The 22,284-nt window shown below is 47.6% G+C and overlaps 1 protein-coding gene across 3 annotated transcripts in view; it reads left to right on the forward strand.

Annotated features, from left to right (window-relative positions):
- Positions 1 to 18,762, forward strand: part of BMPER (BMP binding endothelial regulator) — a 203,919-nt gene extending 185,157 nt beyond the window's left edge. For all 3 annotated transcript variants that reach the window (XM_059655835.1, XM_059655832.1, XM_059655833.1), the window contains 2 exons: positions 13,297 to 13,427; positions 18,293 to 18,762. In XM_059655835.1, the coding sequence (XP_059511818.1) occupies positions 13,297 to 13,427; positions 18,293 to 18,474 (313 nt within the window). In that variant the 3' untranslated portion in view covers positions 18,475 to 18,762. The remainder of the gene's footprint in view (positions 1 to 13,296; positions 13,428 to 18,292) is intronic.
- The last annotated feature ends 3,522 nt before the right edge of the window (positions 18,763 to 22,284 follow it).

The following is a 22,284-nucleotide window of genomic DNA, read 5'->3' on the forward strand; positions in this document are numbered from 1 at the left end:
GATCTCTGTGCCATCACTGGAAAGGTATGGGTGGGAATGATAGCATTTTACTCCTGAGTCCTGGTAGAATAGTTTCAACCATTCCTTTTTCCTCTCTTCTTTCCCAGTGCATGACTTTCAACCATCATCTTTATATGGACTATTCACTTTTCTCACCTTTTAAATTCCTTGTTTCACATAATACCCCTTACCAACTTCATGGCATCATGGACTGCCCCAGTATTAATCAGGCATGTTGCTAGATTGTTATACTCCTGGAAAGAAATCAAGAGTAGCATATAGTTGATGTTTTTTAAGCCAAATTGCTTCAGCAATATACTATTTCATGACAGGCAAAACAATAATAAATCTTAAAAGAGGAATCTTCCTGAGACATTATGAAAAATAAAACGAGAGTAAACTCATTGGTAGCTGTCAGTACTTATTTTCATGATGTTGACATGAATATTGGTAACAGAATGAGAAAACTTATTTATGGCTTTCGGCTGGCATTGGAACACATCAGCAGGGGCGCTCTAGTCTGTCACTAGTCATGGTGTTAACTTTGTCTCACAAAGAATCACATTTTGTTTACTGGACAATAAAGAATGCTCTTGGCTCAACTCCTGTCTTCCTCTCCACCATCTGTTAAATATTTCAGCTGGGTGCAGTGGTGTGCTAGAGCAGGCTTATGAGGCTCTCTAGACCCAATTGTTAGCATCTCTTCCAACTTCGTGTTCAGTGATCAGTGATCTCATGTTGGTAGCTTGAAAGTGCTAAAGTGGGAGAATTTACACCACAGGCATTGGCAGAGACTGCACATCAGGGGTTCTCTCTTCTCCCCAACACCCCCAAGAGCCCGTTGCTAAATATTTACAATCACATCACTGCCTGGGTATTTCACTGGAATCTCAGCATGTTTAACTATGAACCCCTTGTCTGTCCTTCCACTCCCTCTTTTCACTATCAGCTCCTCCTCCTGCATTCCTCTTATTCGTTGACAGACTTCAAACCTAGTCTCAAATCTCCAGAGGCATCTTTGACCCCACTTTTCCCTCTTGCCCCAACATAAAACCCTTTTTCAAACTCTGCAGCTTATGCCTCTCCTATTCCACGGGCTTTGCATTTCTGAATTTCTGCTGGCATTTCCCCAGATAAGACCCTGGTTGTGTCTTTTTTCTCTCACAACCCCACACTGGGTTATCAGCAATAGCTCCTTAATTCCTCATTTAATCCTCCTCCTCCACTTCCCTCAGCCCACCTAACACACTGTTATCAGCTTACTTTCCGGAGGTGTATTTTGTATGTTATCACTTTGTGCTCAAATCTGTCAGTGACTCCTCTGATCTTCACAAAAGTTTTATGCTTCTTTGTAGGTTGGCCTACAAGGCACTTTGTTACATGAGAACAACCTACCTTCCCAGTCGATTCCTATGACTTCTGTTCCTGTTCTTAATGCTCACGAGTCCCCCACTGGTACCTGAAGCATTTCAGACAAAAGCATTTCTAAAATATGAGTTTTCTGAAAGACCTTCCTTCCTTTTTGCCTGGGTAAAACGTATTCTTTCCTTTAAGATATAACTCAAATGAAGCCTCCTCCTTGAAGTCTTTCTAACCTCTCACTCCCTACCCTACTTTCTCTCCTCTCCCCCGCCACCTTGAAGTTCTTTTGTAATACTGCACTGTTTTGTACAGCACTCATCATTTTCCTCTTTTATTACAATTTATTGTAACACGTTGTGTAGTTTGGAGTTGGAACCCTATTACACCTTTGCCCCTAACTTGGAGGCATGCACAATGTCCCTGTTTTGTAGAAAGAAAAAATACAAAGGAAAGAGGGTTTAGATGTCCTTTAGCTGGTAGGTGTAAAGGAAATAGAAGCACAGGAATTAATACAAATGTTTTAATTTGCATTAATTAATGTAATTAATACAAATATTTCCGGAAGTCCCCCCCAAAGTTCACATCTAAGTGGAACATTGTTCCTTTTTGTAATGTGTTTGAGGAGGATATCACAGGAAGCTGGGATAGCACAGAACAAGTCCACAGGGTAACAGAAGGCAGAACCTGAGCAAATGGGTGGAAGCTACAGAGCACACTCCCATTTAATCTACAAGGAAGCTTCTTTAATTGTCTATTACAGGAATGAGGTTCCTAAAAAGCTCCTGAGCCCTTATTACAGACGATGCAGATGCATGACCATCTGTCCAGGATGTTATAAAAGGAATTCCTGCAGGGAGTAGATGTTCTCCAATGTCTTTTTAAGACCCTTGATTTTATGATTCTGTGACTGTTTATGACTCACCCAGCCTCTTGGTTGGATTTTTGAGCCCTCCCTGTCCTAAACCAGGACGGGTTGCCGCAATGGTTCCCATGACGACCTTTGATGTACAGTTGAGAGCATTAAAACATCCAGGAAGAAAACATCTAGAGAAGCCCACCCCACACGAGGAAAGTGGTTTCTGAATTTCAGGTTGTTTGATTTGTGGGGAGGGAATCTTCCATCACTCACCTCAGATCATAAAGTAAGGTCTGGAAAGCCTGTCATAGTATCTTTCTCTCCATAGGAGCTAAGGGCCTATGTCTCCAGCACCCAATTTCTGTCTGATTAAAACCAGAGCTCAGTTTTATTTCAGTTCCTTCACCCTTGGTCCCCACGGTCATAGATGGAGACCAAGTAGAACTCTCCTTCTCTAGAGGTGGTCATTTTGCCCTTGTCTGGAGTCTTTCCTCACCTGGCAACACCATTTGAAAATTTCATTCAATTCTACTCCCTTCTTTGCTAGATATTTACATTGGGGCCTTGGACTTCCTTCACCCAACTGTGTATCTAGAACAAGCATGTCAGACTCACAGCCTGGGGGCCGCATGCCTCATCTATTTGGCCCGTGTTAGCCTTTGGGTTTGACATGCTTGATCTAGAAGGTAGCCTTGATTTTCACCCCTTCCCCTACTGTGTCTTATGTAAGTATAGGACATTTTATGTTGTTTTTTTCCCCTTTTTAAATTCATTTATTTAGTTATTTATTTAGGAAATTATAGCAACTCTAAGTGAAGAGAATGGCAATTTTTTTACTTAATTCATGACCCATCCTCACTTATTTTCTTTAGGACATTACTCTAGGGGTTAAGTGGTTCACCTACCCCCTCCTTCTCTTTAGCTTCAACATCTTCTCTTGGATTTCTTTATTCTTGGAGCAAAATATGTTTAAGCCTTCTTAATCCTAACACACACACACACACACACACACACACTCACACACACACACACACTCACACACACACACACACACACTCACACACACACACACGCACATGCACACACACCTGCCTTCCCTCCAACCTATTGCCCATTTCTCCTTCTCTTCACTGCCAACTTACTGAGAGATGGTGTTTGCTCAATGATTCACATATTTTTCACCTTTAATACATGTCCAGATGATTTCTTCCTCTCCCCGCCCCCATTCCTGTGAAACCAATCTAGTTAAGGCCACCACTGACTTCCTAAGTGCCCAGTATAGTAGCCAGTTTTCAGCTCTTATTCTACTTGGCCATTGGAAGTACTTAAATCCATAGCATGCTCACTCCTTCAAACTCTCTTGGGCCATTTAACCATCTGATTCTCATTGTCTTCTTAGTAATCACCTCATCAAGACTTGACTACATGAGCATCTATAAACAATTCATTCAGAAAAACAGGTTTTGAGTATCTACTCTTGATCAGGCATTGCACTGGGCTGGTGAAGGTGGTGAGCAAAATCTGCCCAGCCTGGAGTGTAGTGGGGTAGATGGAGTGAGGGGCCAACCACAGGAGAAGGGGTAGAAGAACATGCCAGTGAAAGGAACAGCAAACGGCATGCGCTATAGCAGGTAACATGCTGTAGGGGAGAGAGCATGGACCTAGTTTTGCCACCTACTAACAGTGTGATGTTAAAAAAAAAAAAGGAAGGAAAACTTCTTGACTTCCTTGGCTCTTAGTTCTATTCTGTTAGACATTATGCAGTCAAGATTATAGGTGCGCCAGAACCAGTTTGGCTCAGTGGATAGAGCGTCGGCCTGCGGACTGAAAGGTCCCAGGTTTGATTCCTGTCAAGGGCATGTACCTTGGTTGCGGGCACATCCCCAGTAGGGGGCGTGCAGGAGGCAGCTTATCGATGTTTCTCTCTCATCGATGTTTCTGGCTCTCTATCCCTCTCCCTTACTCTCTGTAAAAAATCAATAAAATGTATTTTTTAGAAAAAGATTATAGGTGCTCATAGATGCAATGCACCTAACACATAGTAGGTCCTCAGGAAGTGTTGCCTCACCCCCACCTCTTCCTCTCTTGGGCTGTGAGCAGCCTCCTTGGTAGCTTCTGGGAAACAGGCCTTGCATCCTATCTTTCAGGGGCTCACAGGAGGCACACCCACTCTGGAAGAGGCAGCTGAGGAGGTGGCTGGCCCGTAGTGTTTATGGTTTGGATTTGGGGACTGTCTGCTCCATGAACCTCTTTTCAGCGATGGGAGAATGGCCGCATACCATCCTCCGTGGCAGGGGGTGGGGTGGCCCCTGGGGAAGGGTATGTCTCCTTGGAGGTCGAGTGGACTGAGTTTTCCCTCTACATCCCAGCTTCACAGAAGATGGGGTGCAAAAACCCATCCTTGTGCAGCGATTGGACGTGAATTCTGGTTTATTGTGGAGCCAAAGGGCTGGGCTGATGCTTGATGAAAGGCACCCAGCATCTGACAGAGCTCACCCGCGCGCCACATCCTTCAGAGGCGGCCTGCACAGCGCGGAGGGCTGCGGGCCTTGGCAGCCATCCACGGCCTAATGCAGAAAAGGCCTCGGGAGGGCTCGGCCCTTTGAAGCAGTTGGGCGGGTGGCGGCTGCCGCGTGTGGCTGGGGTGTGGCTTCCAGATGCTGGCTCCTTCCCTCATGGCTTTTCCCCGTGGCCACTTGTGTCTACACACTCCCCGCAGCTGCCCTTCAGCAGGCAGCCGGCCACCAGACAGGCAGACCCATCCTGACTCTGGGCCATAGGTGGCCGGATGGATGTGACAGGCACCGCTGGGCAAGACGTCCCCGAGAATGGTGCCCAGGGGCTGCCACCCTAGCATGGGAGAAAAGGAAAGACAGACAGCCTTCTCTCTGAACTTCAGCGGGGCAAAGCCAGGAGACCACGATGCCCTGTCCACGGGTGGCTAGATTTCTCTCCTCATCAGACTGGCGGTGGCGGGAGGGGGATAGTCTGCTTTCTCATGTACTTTTCACTGGAGCCCTCTGAGAGATGCTCGGGAAGACGGGCATAGAAAATGGGAAGCATGGGCCCTGCGTGACAGCCCTTTGCCTCACCTGGCTGCCTCTTGCGGCTCCCACATCGCTCGTTCTATGGGGACACCCGTGTGGGCACAGGTGTGCACAGATGAGTGGGGCCCTGGAGCATGATTCAAGGAGCCACTCCCTCCAGGGCAGCCCTGCCCTTCCAGGAGCCTCCCTAAGGGTGCTGGGTGTTACCTGCTGCCTTGATGGGTCTTGCCCTGCCCCCCTCACTCACTGCCCCAAGTTGAAGGTAGGGTCCTCTTTCCTTCTGCCTCCCCCACAGAGCCTTGCACACAGCAGACACTCAGTGCATGTTTGACGAGTTGAATGGGACAGTCTCAGTGATGGTATGTACCCGTCCATGTGGGGTTAGAGAGCTAATGAGACAGCTCACTATGGAGAAGAGGGATTGCTTGAGATGTTCTGGATAGAGAGCCCCCTCTCGTTTCTGAAAGGTCTTTCTAAGTGTGACTGTCACCTAGATTGGGGGCTAGCTGAGCGCTAGGTGCAGTGTGTAGGTTTAGGTGCAGTGCATAGGGTTAGGTGCAGTGCGCAGGGTTAGGTGCAGTGCATAGGGTTAGGTGCAGTGCGTAGGGTTAGGTGCAGTGTGTAGGGTTAGGTGCAGTGTGTAGGTTTAGGTGCAGTGCACAGGGTTAGGTGCACTGTGCAGGGTTAGGTGCAGTGCATAGGGTTGTGTGCAGTGTGTAGGTTTAGGTGCAGTGTGGAGGTTTAGGTGCAGTGTGCAGGATTAGGTGCAGTGCATAGGGTTAGGTGCAGTGTGCAGGGTTAGGTGCAGTGTGGAGGTTTAGGTGCAGTGCATAGGGTTAGGTGCAGTGCGCAGGGTTAGGTGCAGTGCGTAGGGTTAGGTGCAGTGTGTAGGGTTAGGTGCAGTGTGTAGGTTTAGGTGCAGTGCACAGGGTTAGGTGCACTGTGCAGGGTTAGGTGCAGTGCATAGGGTTGTGTGCAGTGTGTAGGTTTAGGTGCAGTGTGGAGGTTTAGGTGCAGTGTGCAGGATTAGGTGCAGTGCATAGGGTTAGGTGCAGTGGGTAGGGTTAGGTGCAGTGTGGAGGTTTAGGTGCAGTGCATAGGGTTAGGTGCAGTGCGCAGGGTTAGGTGCAGTGCATAGGGTTAGGTGCAGTGCGTAGGGTTAGGTGCAGTGTGTAGGGTTAGGTGCAGTGTGTAGGTTTAGGTGCAGTGTGCAGGGTTAGATGTAGTGCATAGGGTTAGGTGCAGTGTGGAGGTTTAGGTGCAGTGCATAGGGTTAGGTGCAGTGCACAGGGTTAGGTGCAGTGTGTAGGGTTAGGTGCAGTGTGTAGGTTTAGGTGCAGTGCACAGGGTTAGGTGCAGTGTGCAGGGTTAGATGTAGTGCATAGGGTTAGGTGCAGTGTGGAGGTTTAGGTGCAGTGCATAGGGTTAGGTGCAGTGCGCAGGGTTAGGTGCAGTGTGTAGGGTTAGGTGCAGTGTGTAGGTTTAGGTGCAGTGTGCAGGGCTAGGTGCAGTGTGCAGGGTTAGGTGCAGTGTGCAGGGTTAGGTGCAGTGTGTAGGTTTAGGTGCAGTGTGCAGGGCTAGGTGCAGTGTGCAGGATTAGGTGCAGTGTGCAGGATTAGGTGCAGTGTGCAGGTTTACGTGCAGTGTGCAGGATTAGGTGCAGTGTGCAGGGCTAGGTGCAGTGTGCAGGGCTAGGTGCAGTGTGCAGGATTAGGTGCAGTGTGCAGGACTAGGTGCAGTGCATAGGGTTAGGTGCAGTGCATAGGTTTAGGTGCAGTGCATAGGTTTAGGTGCAGTGCGTAGGTGAAATGAGATTTACAGAAAGTGGGAGAGGGCAGGCTTTTTCCCGCTGATGCTGCACCTGGCCTGCTCTGCAGATGCGGCTCCCAGAGGCTCCCCTCGTGGCTGCACCTGGGCAGGCCCTTAGGCTTATGCAGGGGTTTGGTGCACCAACCAGCCTTCTAGTTGTTTCTCAGTGGGCGTGACAATGGGGAATTGGATGTCTTTAAAAGAAAAGTGATTGATTTTCTGCCAAGCAGCCATTTCCCCCCCCCCCCCCCCCCATTCTCTTTTATCAGCCAGCATCCCCCAAAGTGTGAAGAGTAAGAAGCAAATGCTGGAATAAGAATGAGGGTTACTTGACGCTCTAACTCTCGGCCACTAGAGGGGGGTAGTGACCAGGCTTCCCCTCTCCCTGGCTGGCTTGTGCCACATCTTCGCCCAAACTGAAAAATGAGTTATCCCTGGAAAAGGGACAGCTCAGCAAGTGTCTGTGAATCCTGGCCCGCCCCTCACCAGCACCCCCCACTGTGGAGGCAGTGTTTCCCACCCCAGCAGAGAGAGCTCACCTTTCCCAAGAGCAGTATTTCTGACCCATGGTGGTTCTAGTCTCCGGCGTTGGCCCCTTAAAAGTCATCACCCCTGGGCATTGGGTAAACAGGACGGTGCACACCCCTCCCCCGGCCCTGAGACACAAGACAGCTCCGGGCACGAGATCAGATTCTCCACAGAGGGTCTGAGAAGCGGCCTTATCGAGGGAGGAAGACTGTGGGTCCAGAAAATGCACGGTGGTTGTTTGGTCTCCTCTCTCAGCAAGTCCGAGGGAACTGCTTTGAAAATTGGCATCTGTGGGAAGCTGTCAGCGTTGCTGCTCTTGAAAGGTGTCCTCTGTGTCCTCAGATGCCTCCGTTATTCCACAAAACCGATCTCTAGCTTTAGGAGGGCGTCTGGGGCTGATGCCCAGGATGGAACTTCTGTGCCCCACTCGCGTCTGCTGCACAGGAATGGCGCTGCCTCCTGGGGAGTGCTAACAGGATCAACGCAGTCAGAATTTTCCAGCATCTAGAGCAGTGATGGCGAACCTTTTGAGCTCGGCATGTCAGCATTTTGAAAAACCCTAACTTCACTCTGGTGCCGTGTCACATATAGAAATTTTTTGATCTTTGCAACCACAGTAAACCAAAGACTTATCTTTTTGATATTTATTTTATATATTAAAATGCTATTTAACAAAGAAAAATCAACCAAAAAAATGAGTTCGCGTGTCACCTCTGACACGCGTGTCATAGGTTCGCCATTACTGATCTAGAGAGTGTCAATTAGGTAGAAATGTAGAGCCCTAGGTTTTTGTTGTTAATCCCCACCTGAGGATATCTTTCCATTGATTTCTTTTTTTTTTTTAAGAGAGTGGAAGGAAGTGATGGAAGGGGAGAGGGAGAAGCATGGAGGGAGGGAGGGAGGGAGGGAGAGAGAAACATCCATGTGAGAGACACATTGAACATTGATTGGTTGCTAGGTACCTAGGGCTTTCTGCCCTGGTGACCTTCATCCTTGCTGTGCCCACGCCTGTCTGACTGACCGCCCACCACGCTTGGAGACCCAGCTCCCATGTCTCCCACTCTGTGATTCCTTCTGGACAGTCACCCTGGCCCGCCCGCATGGAATTGGTCCTCAGGCTCTATCGCACTGGCTTCCTGCCCATAACAGCCCTTCGGTCATTTGGGCTCTGGCTTTTGGGGTCCGCACACTCTCCCTTTCTCGGTGGGTCCCGCTCGTTCATCTCGGAGCCTCGCTTAGAGCCTGGAACAACAGAGCTCAGTGACCGCATTCCTGGCCCGTGGGAGGCCTGGCGTGTGTCTGTGCGGGGCGTTCGGTGAGGCGGGGCTGCAGGTAGGCTCCGGATTCACAGCAGGAGACCCGGCTGCCTCGGGTGGAGTGTGTGAAAGGGACAAGCCCACCCAGCAGCCTGGCCTTGCTGTGCTGTCCCAGCAGCCCCGGCAGCCATAGGACCAAGACTGAAGCCAAGACTTGCTGTTGAATATTCTCACCAACATGTAAGCCCCAGAGGTGCCGAGCTGGCTGGCCCAGGAAGGGTCTGGAAGGAGCAGCAGGGACTCCTGCTGGGGCTCTGGGGGTTTGCTCCCCCTTTATTAACAACTCAATGAAGCGACCCCCTGTTTCCCAGCATTGAATCTTCAGCCCTGTTTTTAGTGCTGCAGGAGCACTGTTTCCGGTGCCTGTGCGAGGGTGCCCACAGGGTACTGAGGAGAAGGCAGAGGTAGCCACTGCTGAGTTAGGGATGGGGTCATGTGACATGGATATGCCTTCTTCCTGTGCTTACTCCCTCTAGTTACTTCCATGCAACTCAGGTGAGGGAGGGCAGGGCAGAATGTCAAGGGTTAAAGTATAAGCGAATGTTTTGATAGTCTCTTGGAGGTTAAACACACTGTGTCCACCCAGGTGGGACTCTGCCTCCCCGGCCCTCCCCCTCCTCCCCCATCTATGCCAGGTGCTAACAGGCCTGAGGTGCCTTCACACGGGTCTGTGAACTTTGCTGGAACACACAATAAGGACAGCCAGGGATCGTGTGTCGCCTTCCAGCCCCGATTCTACTGTAGCTCCCAGAAAAGCTGACCTCACGTCATCCAGCCACGGGCTCTTCCTGGGCAGCGGCCTCTGGCTGCGGACGGGCTTCTGCCCTCCCTCCTGCTTGCCTTTCTATTCTCTCAGAAGCAGCGTGGAGAGTTCCCAACGGCTCAGACTGTGCCTGGGTATCCAAGGCATGAGTGCTCGCCTCTCCCCGACAGGGTGGCCCTTGTGCCAGAAAGAACAGAGGCAAAACCGCCCGGTATGCTGTTGCTAGGCAGCCGAGAGATGTTGGATGTTTTGATTTTAGCAGCTTTGGAGGCTTGCCTTTTTAATAACAGGGAGATCTATAGGTTATTCTGACAATATTGAATGCACTTTTCTGAAAATACGTCATGAGAGCAGAACTCTCGCATCCAGTCCTTTTTTCCACCATTAAATGAAAAACCGTAGATCCCCTTGGACTCAGGAGAGCAGGACAAGAAGTTCAGAGTAAGCCTGGCAGTAGAAGGCCCTGGGAGAAGCGGCTTAGTTCAGAGGTGGCTGCGGCCGGCAGCACCCAGGGCCATGGCCGTGTTGGGCGGCCGCCAGGGCATCCGGGCAAGGACATCTGTGCCCAGCGTTCCGGCCTGAGGACGCAAGGAACGGTCACTAGGCCATTCCGCCCAGTCTCCTGACAATGCGCCCTGACTTTACTGAGCCGTGTGTGGTTGGATGAGCCAGGTACATCCTCATCGTCCCACAAACAGGGAAAGGAGCAACTGGGACGCAAAGGGTCCCTGCAAGAATAAAGGCAGGGAGGGGGCAGGAGCCAGAAAGAAGGGGCTTGGCCTGAGAGCGCACAGGGTCGCCCTGCTGCCAGCATGGTTCGGACTGGCGATTTCCACCTTCTTTCCCAGACCCTGGGCACAATTTTGTGTAAAAATTGTCAACCTGACAAGTGAAAAAAAGACATCTTGTGTTTTCACTTCTGTGATAAAATACATCTTCCAAACCCTCCGAAATGTGTGAAATGTTTCGAGCGAAGGGCTGGCTTTGACAAACGTTTTTGGCCTCAGATGTTGTCCCTCATGAGTGCCAAGTATCCAGTCAGCTCCCATCTAGTCTTCGTTGTCAAGGGCAGACACATTAGCACTTGTGTGTGAGGAGCGGTGGGTCTGGGCTGGGGTGTCTGGACGGGGTGGTTATTAAATGTGTGCCTAAGCCATGCTCTCTCACAGTCTCCGGGAATGGGAGTTAGCTGCCCACACTTTAACCTGAATAAACAGCTTCCTAAGACAACCAGTAGGAACAAAGAGGGAAGAAGGGAAGCATTCGCCAACAGTCCTTCCACCCAGAGAAATGAAACTGAATCCGTTTCCTGTCCGCACACCTTGACAGAACCACAATGGATGGTTTTCCAAATCAGAGGATGCATTTACTCCTGTGGAGACCAGCTCTTTTCCATCAAATTCTGTCCTTTTTCCAGGCCCATGAGGTGCCCTTCCATCACTGTCACCTCAAGGGTTTGTGGACAAGGGAAAGGGACCCCCACCCCAAGGGTCAGGAAGGAGGGTAGGTGACAAGTGCCTCCTGGGAAGGGAAGTAGAAATGGGATTAGACAGGAGGTCCCAGGGTGGGGCGGCTGCAAATGCCGCCGTGGAGTCTGAGCTTGCATGTGATGGGTGAGGGTCAGTCGGAAATGACAATGGAAACAGCACAGGGCATGGTGGTGAGGAGGATTCATTCCCAGGCATCAGGCTGTTTTAAGGACCGGCTTCCTTTGGCTTTTCCTGGGAGCCTGGAGGCTCCACATAGATTTAAAGACACAGCACTGTGTGTCTTGTCATGTTCGCCAGGGAACATGAATTCGCAGGATTTCTGTAACGTGAGTGGGAGACGCTATTAAGAAATGCAGCCTTGGTGATTACAGAGAGGAGAGAGATCAGTGCTTCCGTGCTGATCACCGTGTCATCACGTCATCTCTCGCTTGGTGACGTGGAAGAGGCTCTTTGGGTTTCAGGTTTGCCCCTCTCTTGCCCCTGTAGTTCACGTTTCCCCGGGCTCTGCCCTGGAGTGTTGGGCTGCAGTAACTCTGGGGGTGCCTGGTGAGTCTAAGGTCCTTTCACATGGTTTCCGCCATTCTTGTTCAGAGCAGGCGGGAGAGCTGGCTGGTTGCTCTCTGATCAGATGGGCAGACATGTCCCACCAGGAAAAAATGGTGACGTGTTAACATTGGGTGACCGTGTGTGTCCTGATCACTTTTCAAGGTCGTCTGTGCTACTTGTCATCTTGAATTCGGTCCTGTAAGGAGGAGGTTTTGCTGAGAAGGAGTCTGACAAAACAAGGGTAGTGGATTTTATTAATCTCGGAGGCCTCTTGCATAAATGCTGAGTCAAAATTGTTAGGCAGGGAACTTGCTGGAAGGTGAAGATTGAGGACGGTGGTGCAGTCTGATAAGAAACAGAAGCACTAGGCTCAGAGTTAGGAAGTGTAATTCAATCCACTCTTTTGCCACTTGCTCATGCGACTGTGGGCACATCTACTCACTGGTGAAGTGACCTCTTCCTTTAACCAACAGAGACTGCTCGATGTCCTACTGCCTCACAGTGACAGGCTGCACCTCATGAACTGTCATATTACAGGCCAAGGGCAGGTTATTATTGTGTCTTTGAGGTTAACATGTCTTCAAACTTGTTACTTTTGCATTTAAATATATTTCTGTTCTCTTTGTGTCCTGGTGCATCATTCCATATTTCAAGTTAAGCTAAGGAGACCTCGGTTCGGTCCTCTTTCCCTTCCAGTCTCATGAGGGGCCAGAAGTTTTTCTTTCTTAGGACTTTGTCACACCACCTTCTTAAAAACGGAGTTCAGTGTTTCTTAAGAGACCAAGAATCAAGATATTGCCGTGGGATTTTGTGCTTTCGTCCCTGGTCACTTTTTTGGTTCTATTGCAGTAGTGCCTACCATTCCTGTGTCAGAGCTAGTCACCAAAGAACAACACCTTCAACAGCACTATATTCTAAGAGTTGCATTTCCAACATGACAACCCCTAGGCACACATGGCAATTTACATCTAAGTTAATTAAAATTAAACCAAGTAGCCCAGCCAGCCTGGCTCAGTGGTTGAGCATTGACCCATGAACCAGGAGGTCACAGTTCAATTCCCGGTCAGAGCACATGCCCAGGTTGCCGGTTCCATCCCTAGTAGGGGGTGTGCAGGAGGCAGCTGATGGATGATTCTCTTGAAAGAGAGAATCATCCATCTCTCACTCCCTCTCCCTTCCTCTCCCTGACAGCAATAAAAACACTTAATAATTTAACTTTAAACAACTTGACTGTAGAACAAAGAAAAAACAGATCGGTTCCTCAGTCACACCTGATGCACGCCCAGTGCTCGGTAATCAGGTGGAGACAGTGGCTGCTGCTCTGGACGCTGGAGAAGCCAGACATGACTTTCCCTGGGGAACACCCTGCTCTGAGAGAAAGGGACTCTCAGCCATGCTGCCGGGAGAGAGCCAGCCTAGGTTCCGTGCGGAATTGTCCTAGCAGTTTTAGGTGTCCTACCTGAAACAGCAGCCTGGACTGGCCAGGCAAGCTTCCCCACTCACCCCTCACCCCTTGCTGCAAGTCACGTTTAGGGTGTTTGATATTCCTGAATGTTTCTCTTTCTCTTGGTCCCCGCAGGTCCTGCGTGACAGACATGTGTGAGTGTCCAGTCCATAAAAACTGTTACTGCGAGTCATTCCTGGCATACACCCGGGCCTGCCAGCGGGAGGGCGTCGGCGTCCACTGGGAGCCCCAGCAGAGCTGTGCAGGTGAGCGGGTCCAGGGCCAACCCAGCAGAAGTTCACCTCCCTGCTCAGGCCAGCCACGGGGGAGACTTGGAGACTTGGAGGCGTGAATGGCCACATCCTCCCTGGGCCAAAGGGAAATCCCGGCAATGGCCCAGCTGGATGGCAACTTGACAAAACACCGGGCTTCCCACGAGGGGTGGATAGAAAGTGCTCAAGAGAGATGCTCGGTGAGGAGCACATTTGAGCAATTGAAGGATTGCCTCTATTTCACAACCTCCCAGCCTCAAGCTGCCAACTGCAAGTGCTTAGCACTTGGACAGTCTCAGCTCTGCTTGGGGTCTGTGTGGGGCAAAGCAGACTCAGGACAACTGCAGTCATCTCAGGTCTTAGGAGAGTGGTGATTTTTTTTCTTGAGAGAGAGAGATTTGTGCTGCAAACCCTAGCAGAATGTCCCTTTGCTGAGGTAGGTTTCTATAATAGTTGTTTCAGCTCTTTGATCTCAGGCAAGGTCGTTGGCTTCTTGGATATGTATGAAATGGACATCTTTGTTCATCCAAGAAATACTTCCCACAACGTGGCTGAGCACTGGGCATCGTGCTAAGCACTGTGGGTACTTTGGTGACTCTGACCCCGTGTCATTGAGGTGCTGGCAGTGCAATGGGAGAACCGGACAACAATGGTAACCTGCACCAAGTACTTGCTCAGAAAGGTCAGTGTGATGAAGGAAAGAATCGTCTGGAAGCTGTGTTTTCAGTGTATGGACCTCTTGTTCACTTAGGCCGGTGGGTCTCAGTTTGGCTGCACCTTGGAGTCACTTTGGAAGCTTAAAAACAACACAAACCCAGAAACCTATGCCTGGGCCCCGTGCCCAGACAGCCTGCTTTAATTGGCCTTGTGTGTCTTTTAAAACCTTTCAGGTGGCTCTGACCTGCGGCCAGAGCTGAAACCACTGAGTCAATGTGACGGCTTATGCTGAGGTGGGTGGCTTTGGGGGAGTAGCTGGAGGGTATTTGGAGGTTACTAAAGCCTCCTCCAGCCGCCCCTGACGCAGTCACTAGTCTGTGTCCTTGCAAAGCACCGCGGCCCTTTCATCTCCTGTGACGCTCCCTCCTCTGCAAACCCAAGTCCAGTCTTTATGTCTCAGTTCACTTCCCGCAGCCTTAGCGCCTCTCTCAGTGCTGCCTGCACCTGGAGGAATGTGGATTTGGTGAAAAATAGCTCGCACTGAGGTGTGGCGGTGGCTCCTGGAGGTGAGACCACTGGCTCACCTCTCTCTCCCCTGAGGCTTCAGTGCGGGTTAGCATAGAAGGGCAATGTTTCTGAGGTACTGGGCCCCTTCGGTACCTCTTGAATACGCCTACTGAACACTCCTTCTCTCTGTTGAGTCCTCTTGCCCTCGAATCGACCAGAGGATGAATAAAAGATATGGAGTCAAGCCCCCTCACCCAGCCTGGTGTAATGCTGGGCTCAGCAGAACTTGGCGGATTTGTTAGCTGCGGTGAGGATCATATTAGATACAGAATCTATGAACTCTTCCTGGCCGAGAGCTATAGTTAGCACCGTTTCAGTGCACGCATTGCATTTGAAGGCTACGCATTTCGTGTCAGCATCCTGATTTCAGGGGCTGAATCTCAGAAGCTAAATTTACTTTTCTAATGGAAATGGAATATGGATCCTGAAAGGTTTCATTTACCACTTACAATTATGGAGCCATCTGAGTGAAGTATAACTCCATCAGTGTGCTGCTGCAGGGGAGCCTTCCACACACACACACACACACACACACTGAATTTCTGCAGATACACACACACACACACACACACACAATGAGCTTCCACAGATTTATAGACACACACACAATGAATTTCTGCAGATTCACACACACACAATGAACTTCTGCACACTGAGACACACACACACTGTATGAACTTCTGCAGATACACACACACACACACACACACAATGAATTTCTGCAAATACACACACACACACTATAAACTTCTACACATTGAGACACACACACACACAATGAGCTTCCACAGATTTATACACACACACACACACAATGAATTTCTGCAGATTCACACACACACACACAATGAACTGCACACTGAGACACACACACACACTGTATGAACTTCTGCAGATACACACACACACACACAATGAACTTCTGCACACTGAGACACACACACACTGTATGAACTTCTGCAGATACACACACACACACTGTATGAACTTCTGCAGATACACACACACACACACACAATGAACTTCTGCACACTGAGACACACACACTGTATGAACTTCTGCAGATACACACACACACACACACACACACACTGTATGAACTTCTGCAGATTCACACACACACACACACTATGAACTTCTACACATTGAGACACACACACACACAATGAACTTCCACAGATTTATATATACACACACACACAATGAATTTCTGCAGATTCACACACACACACACAATGAACTGCACACTGAGACACACACACACACTGTATGAACTTCTGCAGATACACACACACACACACACACAATGAACTTCTGCACACTGAGACACACACACACACTGTATGAACTTCTGCAGATACACACACACACAATGAACTTCTGCAGATACACACACACACACACACACAATGAACTTCTGCAGATTGACAGTGAGTACGTGAGAAATTTACAGAGACATGCAGGATCCCTCAGTAGACTCATCTGGAATTCTGAAGACTAGAAGAACACTCTTTCCTTATTTTTAGCTCCAAGAGAAGGGAAATTTTCCAGAGTAAAAAGCTTGGAAGTTGAACAAATAAGAAGCCAGCCAGGCTTGAAACTCTGAATGAATGAGGGACTTTCCAAGTGTAGCCTGGATTTTGACAGTATCGTGACTACCAACTCAAAGCACATGGCCACTAGCTGTGGGAGGAAGGACCAATGAGACTCCAGTGTAGCATGTGAATTACCAAATACAATGCAGTATGCGAGTTACCATTTTCTAAGTACCTCGTAGCCCCCAGGACTACGCTGGCATTTTTATTACCTTGCGGCACATCTGATTTCCCCCTATCTGGCTTTATTCTTTTGACACATTATATTTTAAATTACAGTTTACATTCGGTATTATTTTTTATTAGTTTCAGGTGTACAGGATAGCCATTAGGCAATCATACTTTACAAAATTCCCTCCCCGATACTTCAGGTACTCAGCTGGCAGTATAGTTACTACAGTATTATTAACGATATTCCCTATGCTGTAATTTTCATCCCTGGGACTATTTTGTAACTACCAATTTGTAGTTCTTAATTCCTTCACCTTTCTCATCCAGCCCCTTCACCTCACTCTACTCTGGCAACCATCAGTCTATTCTCTGTATCTATGTGCCTGTTTCTATTTGTTTGTTCATTTATTTTGCTCTTTAGATGCCACCTATAAGTGGAATCATTTGACATTTGGCTTTCTCTGTCTGACTTATTTCACTTAGCATAATACCCTCTCGGTCCTTCCATGCTGTCACAAATAGAAAGATTTCATTCTTTTTTATGGCCGGGTAATCCATTTACCACAGCTTTTTAATCCACTCATCTACTGATGGGCACTTGGGTTGCTTTCACAGCTTAGCTATTGTAAATAATGTTGCAGTGAACATCGGAGTACATATATCCCTTTGAATCGTTATTTTGGGTTTCTTCAAGTGAGTAACCAGAAGCGGAATCACTAGGTCATAAGAACATTCCATTTTCAGTTTTTTTCTAGGAATCACCATACTGTTTTCCGTCGTGGATGCACCAATCTGCATTCCCACTAACAGTGCATGAGGGTTCCCTTTTCTCCACATCTCGCCAACACTTGTTGTTTGTTGATTTATTGATGGTAGCCTTTCTGACATTTGTGAGGTGGTATTTCATTGTGGTTTTGATTTGCATTTCCCTGATTAGTGATGTTGAGCATCTTTTAATATGTCTATTGGCCATCTGTGTGTCCTGTTTGGAGAAGTGTCTATTCAGGTCCTCTGCCCTGTTTTTAATTGGATTGTTTGTTTTCTTGGTGTTGAGTTGCATGAGTTTTTTATAAAGTCTGGATAGTAATCCCATTACCAGATATATTTAGCTTTACTCTTGCTCTAAGTTGCCTCAAATTGATTAATTCAACACATAATTAAAATGTGATTAAAATATGTGAACACATTTTCAATATCTTCGGTAGTTTTTTCCTGTTGTGTAATTGTATTTATTTGAATATTGGTGTGTTTGCACAAAACGTTTGTATTCATCACAGCTCAGTTGCTTGAAGGACTCCTTGGAGTTCATTTTTCACAGTACTATCAATAACTAAATGACCTTATAGATTTTCTTATAGCTTTACTAATGTATAGTTTGTCTTATCTTGGAATAAAAAGCTTTCATTTTATTTTATTTTGAAGTTCACTGGCCCAGCAGCTGGGTCTTTGATGTTATTTTTTTAGGTGCAGGTGATCCCAGGGTGTTTGCGGAATGATAGGTGTTTATTATTCCTTTGTTAAAATGCAAAAGTATCAATCTCGAGGGGGAGGGGGAGTTAGTGGTGGATGGGGGAGGGGGTGAAAGAGATTAACCAAAGAATTTATATGCATATATGCATGACCCATGGACACAGACAGTAGTGTGGTGAAGGCCTGGGGGGGAGGGGCAGGTTAGAAGGGGTGAACAAGGGATAAAAGGAGACACCTGCACTACTTTCAACAATAAAGATCTTTAAAATACAGAAGTGACCCGTGTTGTGGAAAGGCCTGGGCCGTGGGTGACATGAGCCTGCAGGATGGCATCAGGCTGGGGGTGAACTGATGAGGCCGTTTCTCCGCATCTCACCTTGGTCTCCTCCTTTCTTCCAGCCACGCAGTGTAAGCACGGGGCTGTGTACGACACCTGTGGCCCAGGATGTGCCAAGACCTGTGACAACTGGAATGAGATTGGTCCGTGCAATAAGCCGTGTGTCGCGGGCTGCCACTGTCCCGCCAACCTGGTCCTTCACCGGGGAAGGTGCATCAAGCCAGTCCTTTGTCCTCAGCGGTGACCTCTGTTCAGCAGCTAAAGACTTTGAAACCTGGTGCCCTTGACACTGGCATGGAAGGGCCAGTGAGGGACTGCCATGTTTGTGTGCCCTCCTGTGCACACACAGAGTATATACGTGTACATATATAGATATAGAGATATATTCAGAAACATTTTGTCATTTATATAAACTACAGGTGGATTATTATATGTATATTTTTTGCTATAAGACATGTATTGTTTCTAGAATCGTAATCTGTAAGCCATTGGACACATTGTATAAATAAACCAGGTGTTTTTAATTTAAAAAGGCAGCATGCGGACATGTTGGATGGCTTTAACATCACATACGTTGTCATTTAGAAGGAAGTTTTTCTAAAAAAAACCAAACCCTCAGTTGCCTGCCTGCATTAATTTTAGCTTTGAATCAGGATTTGCAGTTGAGTGAGAAGTGCATTTCTCTGGAGAAGGGCAGCTCTGTCTAGGGGTGTTTTGTGATTGCAGAGAAAGGAATGTTTCCGGAAAGAGACAGCTGCTGATTGGGCACAGGCCCTAATGGTGCGTGGAAAGCAGGGCGTAGCTTCTTAGACATTATTGGGTCATGATCCGGTATGATTTCCCACACTGATTGGCGGGTTGCCAAGAAATGGATATTTGTTACTGGAGCATAACCAAAGAATCAATTGGTTTCTTACCATCTTTGTGTATTCCTGGAGTCTCCTGATTGTACACGTGTGTGTGTGATGGATGCATCCACTTGTATGTCACGCATAGAGATTATGGGTGTCTGGGTGACATGGTAGTTTTATTGGGCATGAGCAAATATTTGGAGAAACTTGCACAGCATAAGAAAAGCTAACCATTTCTCTGAACCTCAGAACAATTTAGGATGGGCAAATCTGATGAGTCGCTGTAAGCCATCCCCATAGTGTGGCTGTTCCAGTTATAAAGTGAAAGTCTTTATTTATAGAGGATCCCCAGTTCATTGCTATTTGGTGACTGTTAACACATCGTAGTTATTAGTCAGAAGGAAAGTCTTTACTGAGCTGTCAATTTAACATTAGCCCAAATGAAGAATGGTCTATATACTTGCGCTACTACCCTGATAGGTTACTGTTAGTCACCATGTGATTTTCCTGATTTCTTTTCAGCTGCATACGTGAAAATGTCAACAAAACAAAACCCACTGATGTCTAAAAATAACATGTTTTGCATTGTAGTAAATAAAGGGCTTAAGATTTAAAACTACATATTTTCCATTTCAAGATGTGCTGTGCTGTACTTTATAAATAAGCTATACCAACGCCAGGTTCCTTGATCTCTAACAGCTCTATTTATATACATTCTATATACCCTATAATGCATTATAAAGAGTATTATTAACAGGTAACAGCGGAATCCCAAATTGTTGAGAGTCAGCATGTTGCCATCACTTGTGAAGACATTTGTGTTTAGCAGATGTTCCTGACGGATGGACTGGATTTCTTACTGGGACATGTCTCATTGTTGGAGTGAGCAGAATAAAGCGCACAGTGTAATAGTGACTGAGGAACCAGGGAGTGTGGTTGTTATTGTCGTGCTTGGGTCCTAAATACCCCACTATCTGGGACCCACGGTATCCAGGCCACCGCGTCAGTGCTGTATGTAGAATGAGAGCCTGGGCTTAGGAGACCCCTTCCAGGTGTAGTTTGGGACCTTGTTTCTATTGTTTGAGGATTTGGAGCCCCTCTTTTGCTTATCTGTAACGCAAAGAGGTAGTGTCCAGGCAGGGTTAAGAACCAGGCGATCTTGACCCCCTGCCACGACTGAGATGACTTGCAGAGTCATCCAGACACAATTTGCAATCACGTACTTCTAATTTCATCTACTCCCACACTGTGCTAAAAGGAGGCATAGGGAAATCAGTTGATCTGCCCTGTTCCTTTTTTTATTTAGATCCTCTTTCAATTCCTTCCCAGTTCACTCTTCATGAAAGAGGGATGCAGCAGGAAGGTGATGCAGAAGGGAAATTGTGGGTGGTTATTTACTGCTCATGACTCATCCAAGGGCCGAGTGTACCCAGCGAGACGCAATAGCCTCTTTTTCAACATTGTCAATCACAGCCAACCCTGGGGGATGAATGATGAAGGCCCTTTTTCATGGATCAATTTCATGAATTTGGGTGGCTTGATTAGAAGTTTGTGTGACATTTCTTCTCTGGGGTTTAGTTTAACCTTCGATCTTTTTTGTTGTTGTTTCCATGCCTATTCGTAGAAGAAGGAAAGAGAGAAGACAGAGGAGAGTTTGGGCCTACTAAGTGAAACAGCTGTCTGATGAGGGAGGGAGGGGACGTCAGCTCAACAGGTGGTTTCCGTTTACTGTTATTGGCCATGGCTATAGTCAAGCAATGATTTTTGGCTCAGACGGATTGTAATGCAGATTAACCAAGTGCTTCAGTGATAGTGGGCCCACTTTGTTCACATGGGATGTTTTCGTGTGTTCTCAAAGGCAAGCTCCTGCAGAGTTAGGTGATTTGAAGTGAAAATGTTCCATTTCACTCATTAATATACATAACCCAGGCTAGCAGTGAATGTGGGTTCCGTGATACCTATGAAATTAATAGAGTGGTTGATATTGCTCTGTCTACATGTATAGAATCCCTGTGTGGTTTATGCTATTAGCTATGAATATTGAATTTGATGAGGGAACCAGCACTATTATGATTCTCATTACACATGGTTCTAAGGGAAAGTAAGTTCTTTCCTTTCTTCCTATGAGAATAGGAATGTTTGAAAGTTTTGGGGTTTTGTTTTCATTGGTTTGAGAGAGAGAGGAAAGGAGAGGGAGAGAGAGAAATATTGATGTGAGGGAGAAACATCTATCAGTTACCTCCCGTTTGTGCACTGACCGGGGATCAAATCTACCACCTGGGTTTGTGCCCTGACCAGGAATCAAAACCCCCGACTCTTCAGTACACGGGATGATGCTCCAACCAACTGATCCATAGCAGCCAGGGCCTGAATGAAGAGTTTTGAAGTAGGAAGGAAAGGGAAACCTTGACATTGATAGCAGTAGTTATTTATTAAAATGGTGGCTCCGTGTGGGTTCCGTGATACCTATGAAATTCACTGAGAGTCACCAACCCTTCCCGTCAAAGGACTCTCCCTCTGAACTAGTTGCGTGTGTCCTGAGCATCTGACCACCAGCCTGTGAAAGGCCACCTTCCAACGAAACAAGAAGGACCCGGAGGACTCATTCCTCAGCTTTCATTGAACATGGATAAGCCATTTAACTGGAAAAGTCTCTCTTATTATGAAATATTTCAGACATACAGAAAGGTATGGAGACTAGTGTTGCAAACACCCATGAGTACATGACCTAATTAAGAAAAATAACCTGATGGGTAGTCAGTACATTTTTGTTGGAGAAATAAAATCAAGCCAAGAGCCATGGCTGCAACAGCGCCGTGTGGAGTGTTTGCTTGTTGAGCTTCTGTGTACTTGGCTGCTTTTCGTCACTCACATTCTCTGGATCTGACAAGTGTCGGGTACGTGAGCCAGAAAGCTCTTGGTGTAGGAGAAAGAATGCCTGAGGGGACAGGCGCCAAGATATTTTAATCAGTTATCTCCTCCAAACATCACCCTCAGGAACAAGCAAAAATTGTCTCTGATTCTAAATCCTGATGTACAAGCCTTTTCAGAATCCAGGATTTTCATTCTGAAAAAAGACAGGATTCAGGTGGCCAAGAATGAGTACACGGGGAGAAAAAAACGAATGCTGGTGATTATGCCGACCCTAAATGCAGACCCAGACACCGAGTGCTCTAGGAGACCTTTTGGGCCTTAGAGCCACG

The sequence above is a fragment of the Myotis daubentonii genome, chromosome 10 (genome assembly GCF_963259705.1).
Source record: "Myotis daubentonii chromosome 10, mMyoDau2.1, whole genome shotgun sequence".
NCBI classification, from domain to species: Eukaryota; Metazoa; Chordata; class Mammalia; order Chiroptera; family Vespertilionidae; genus Myotis; species Myotis daubentonii.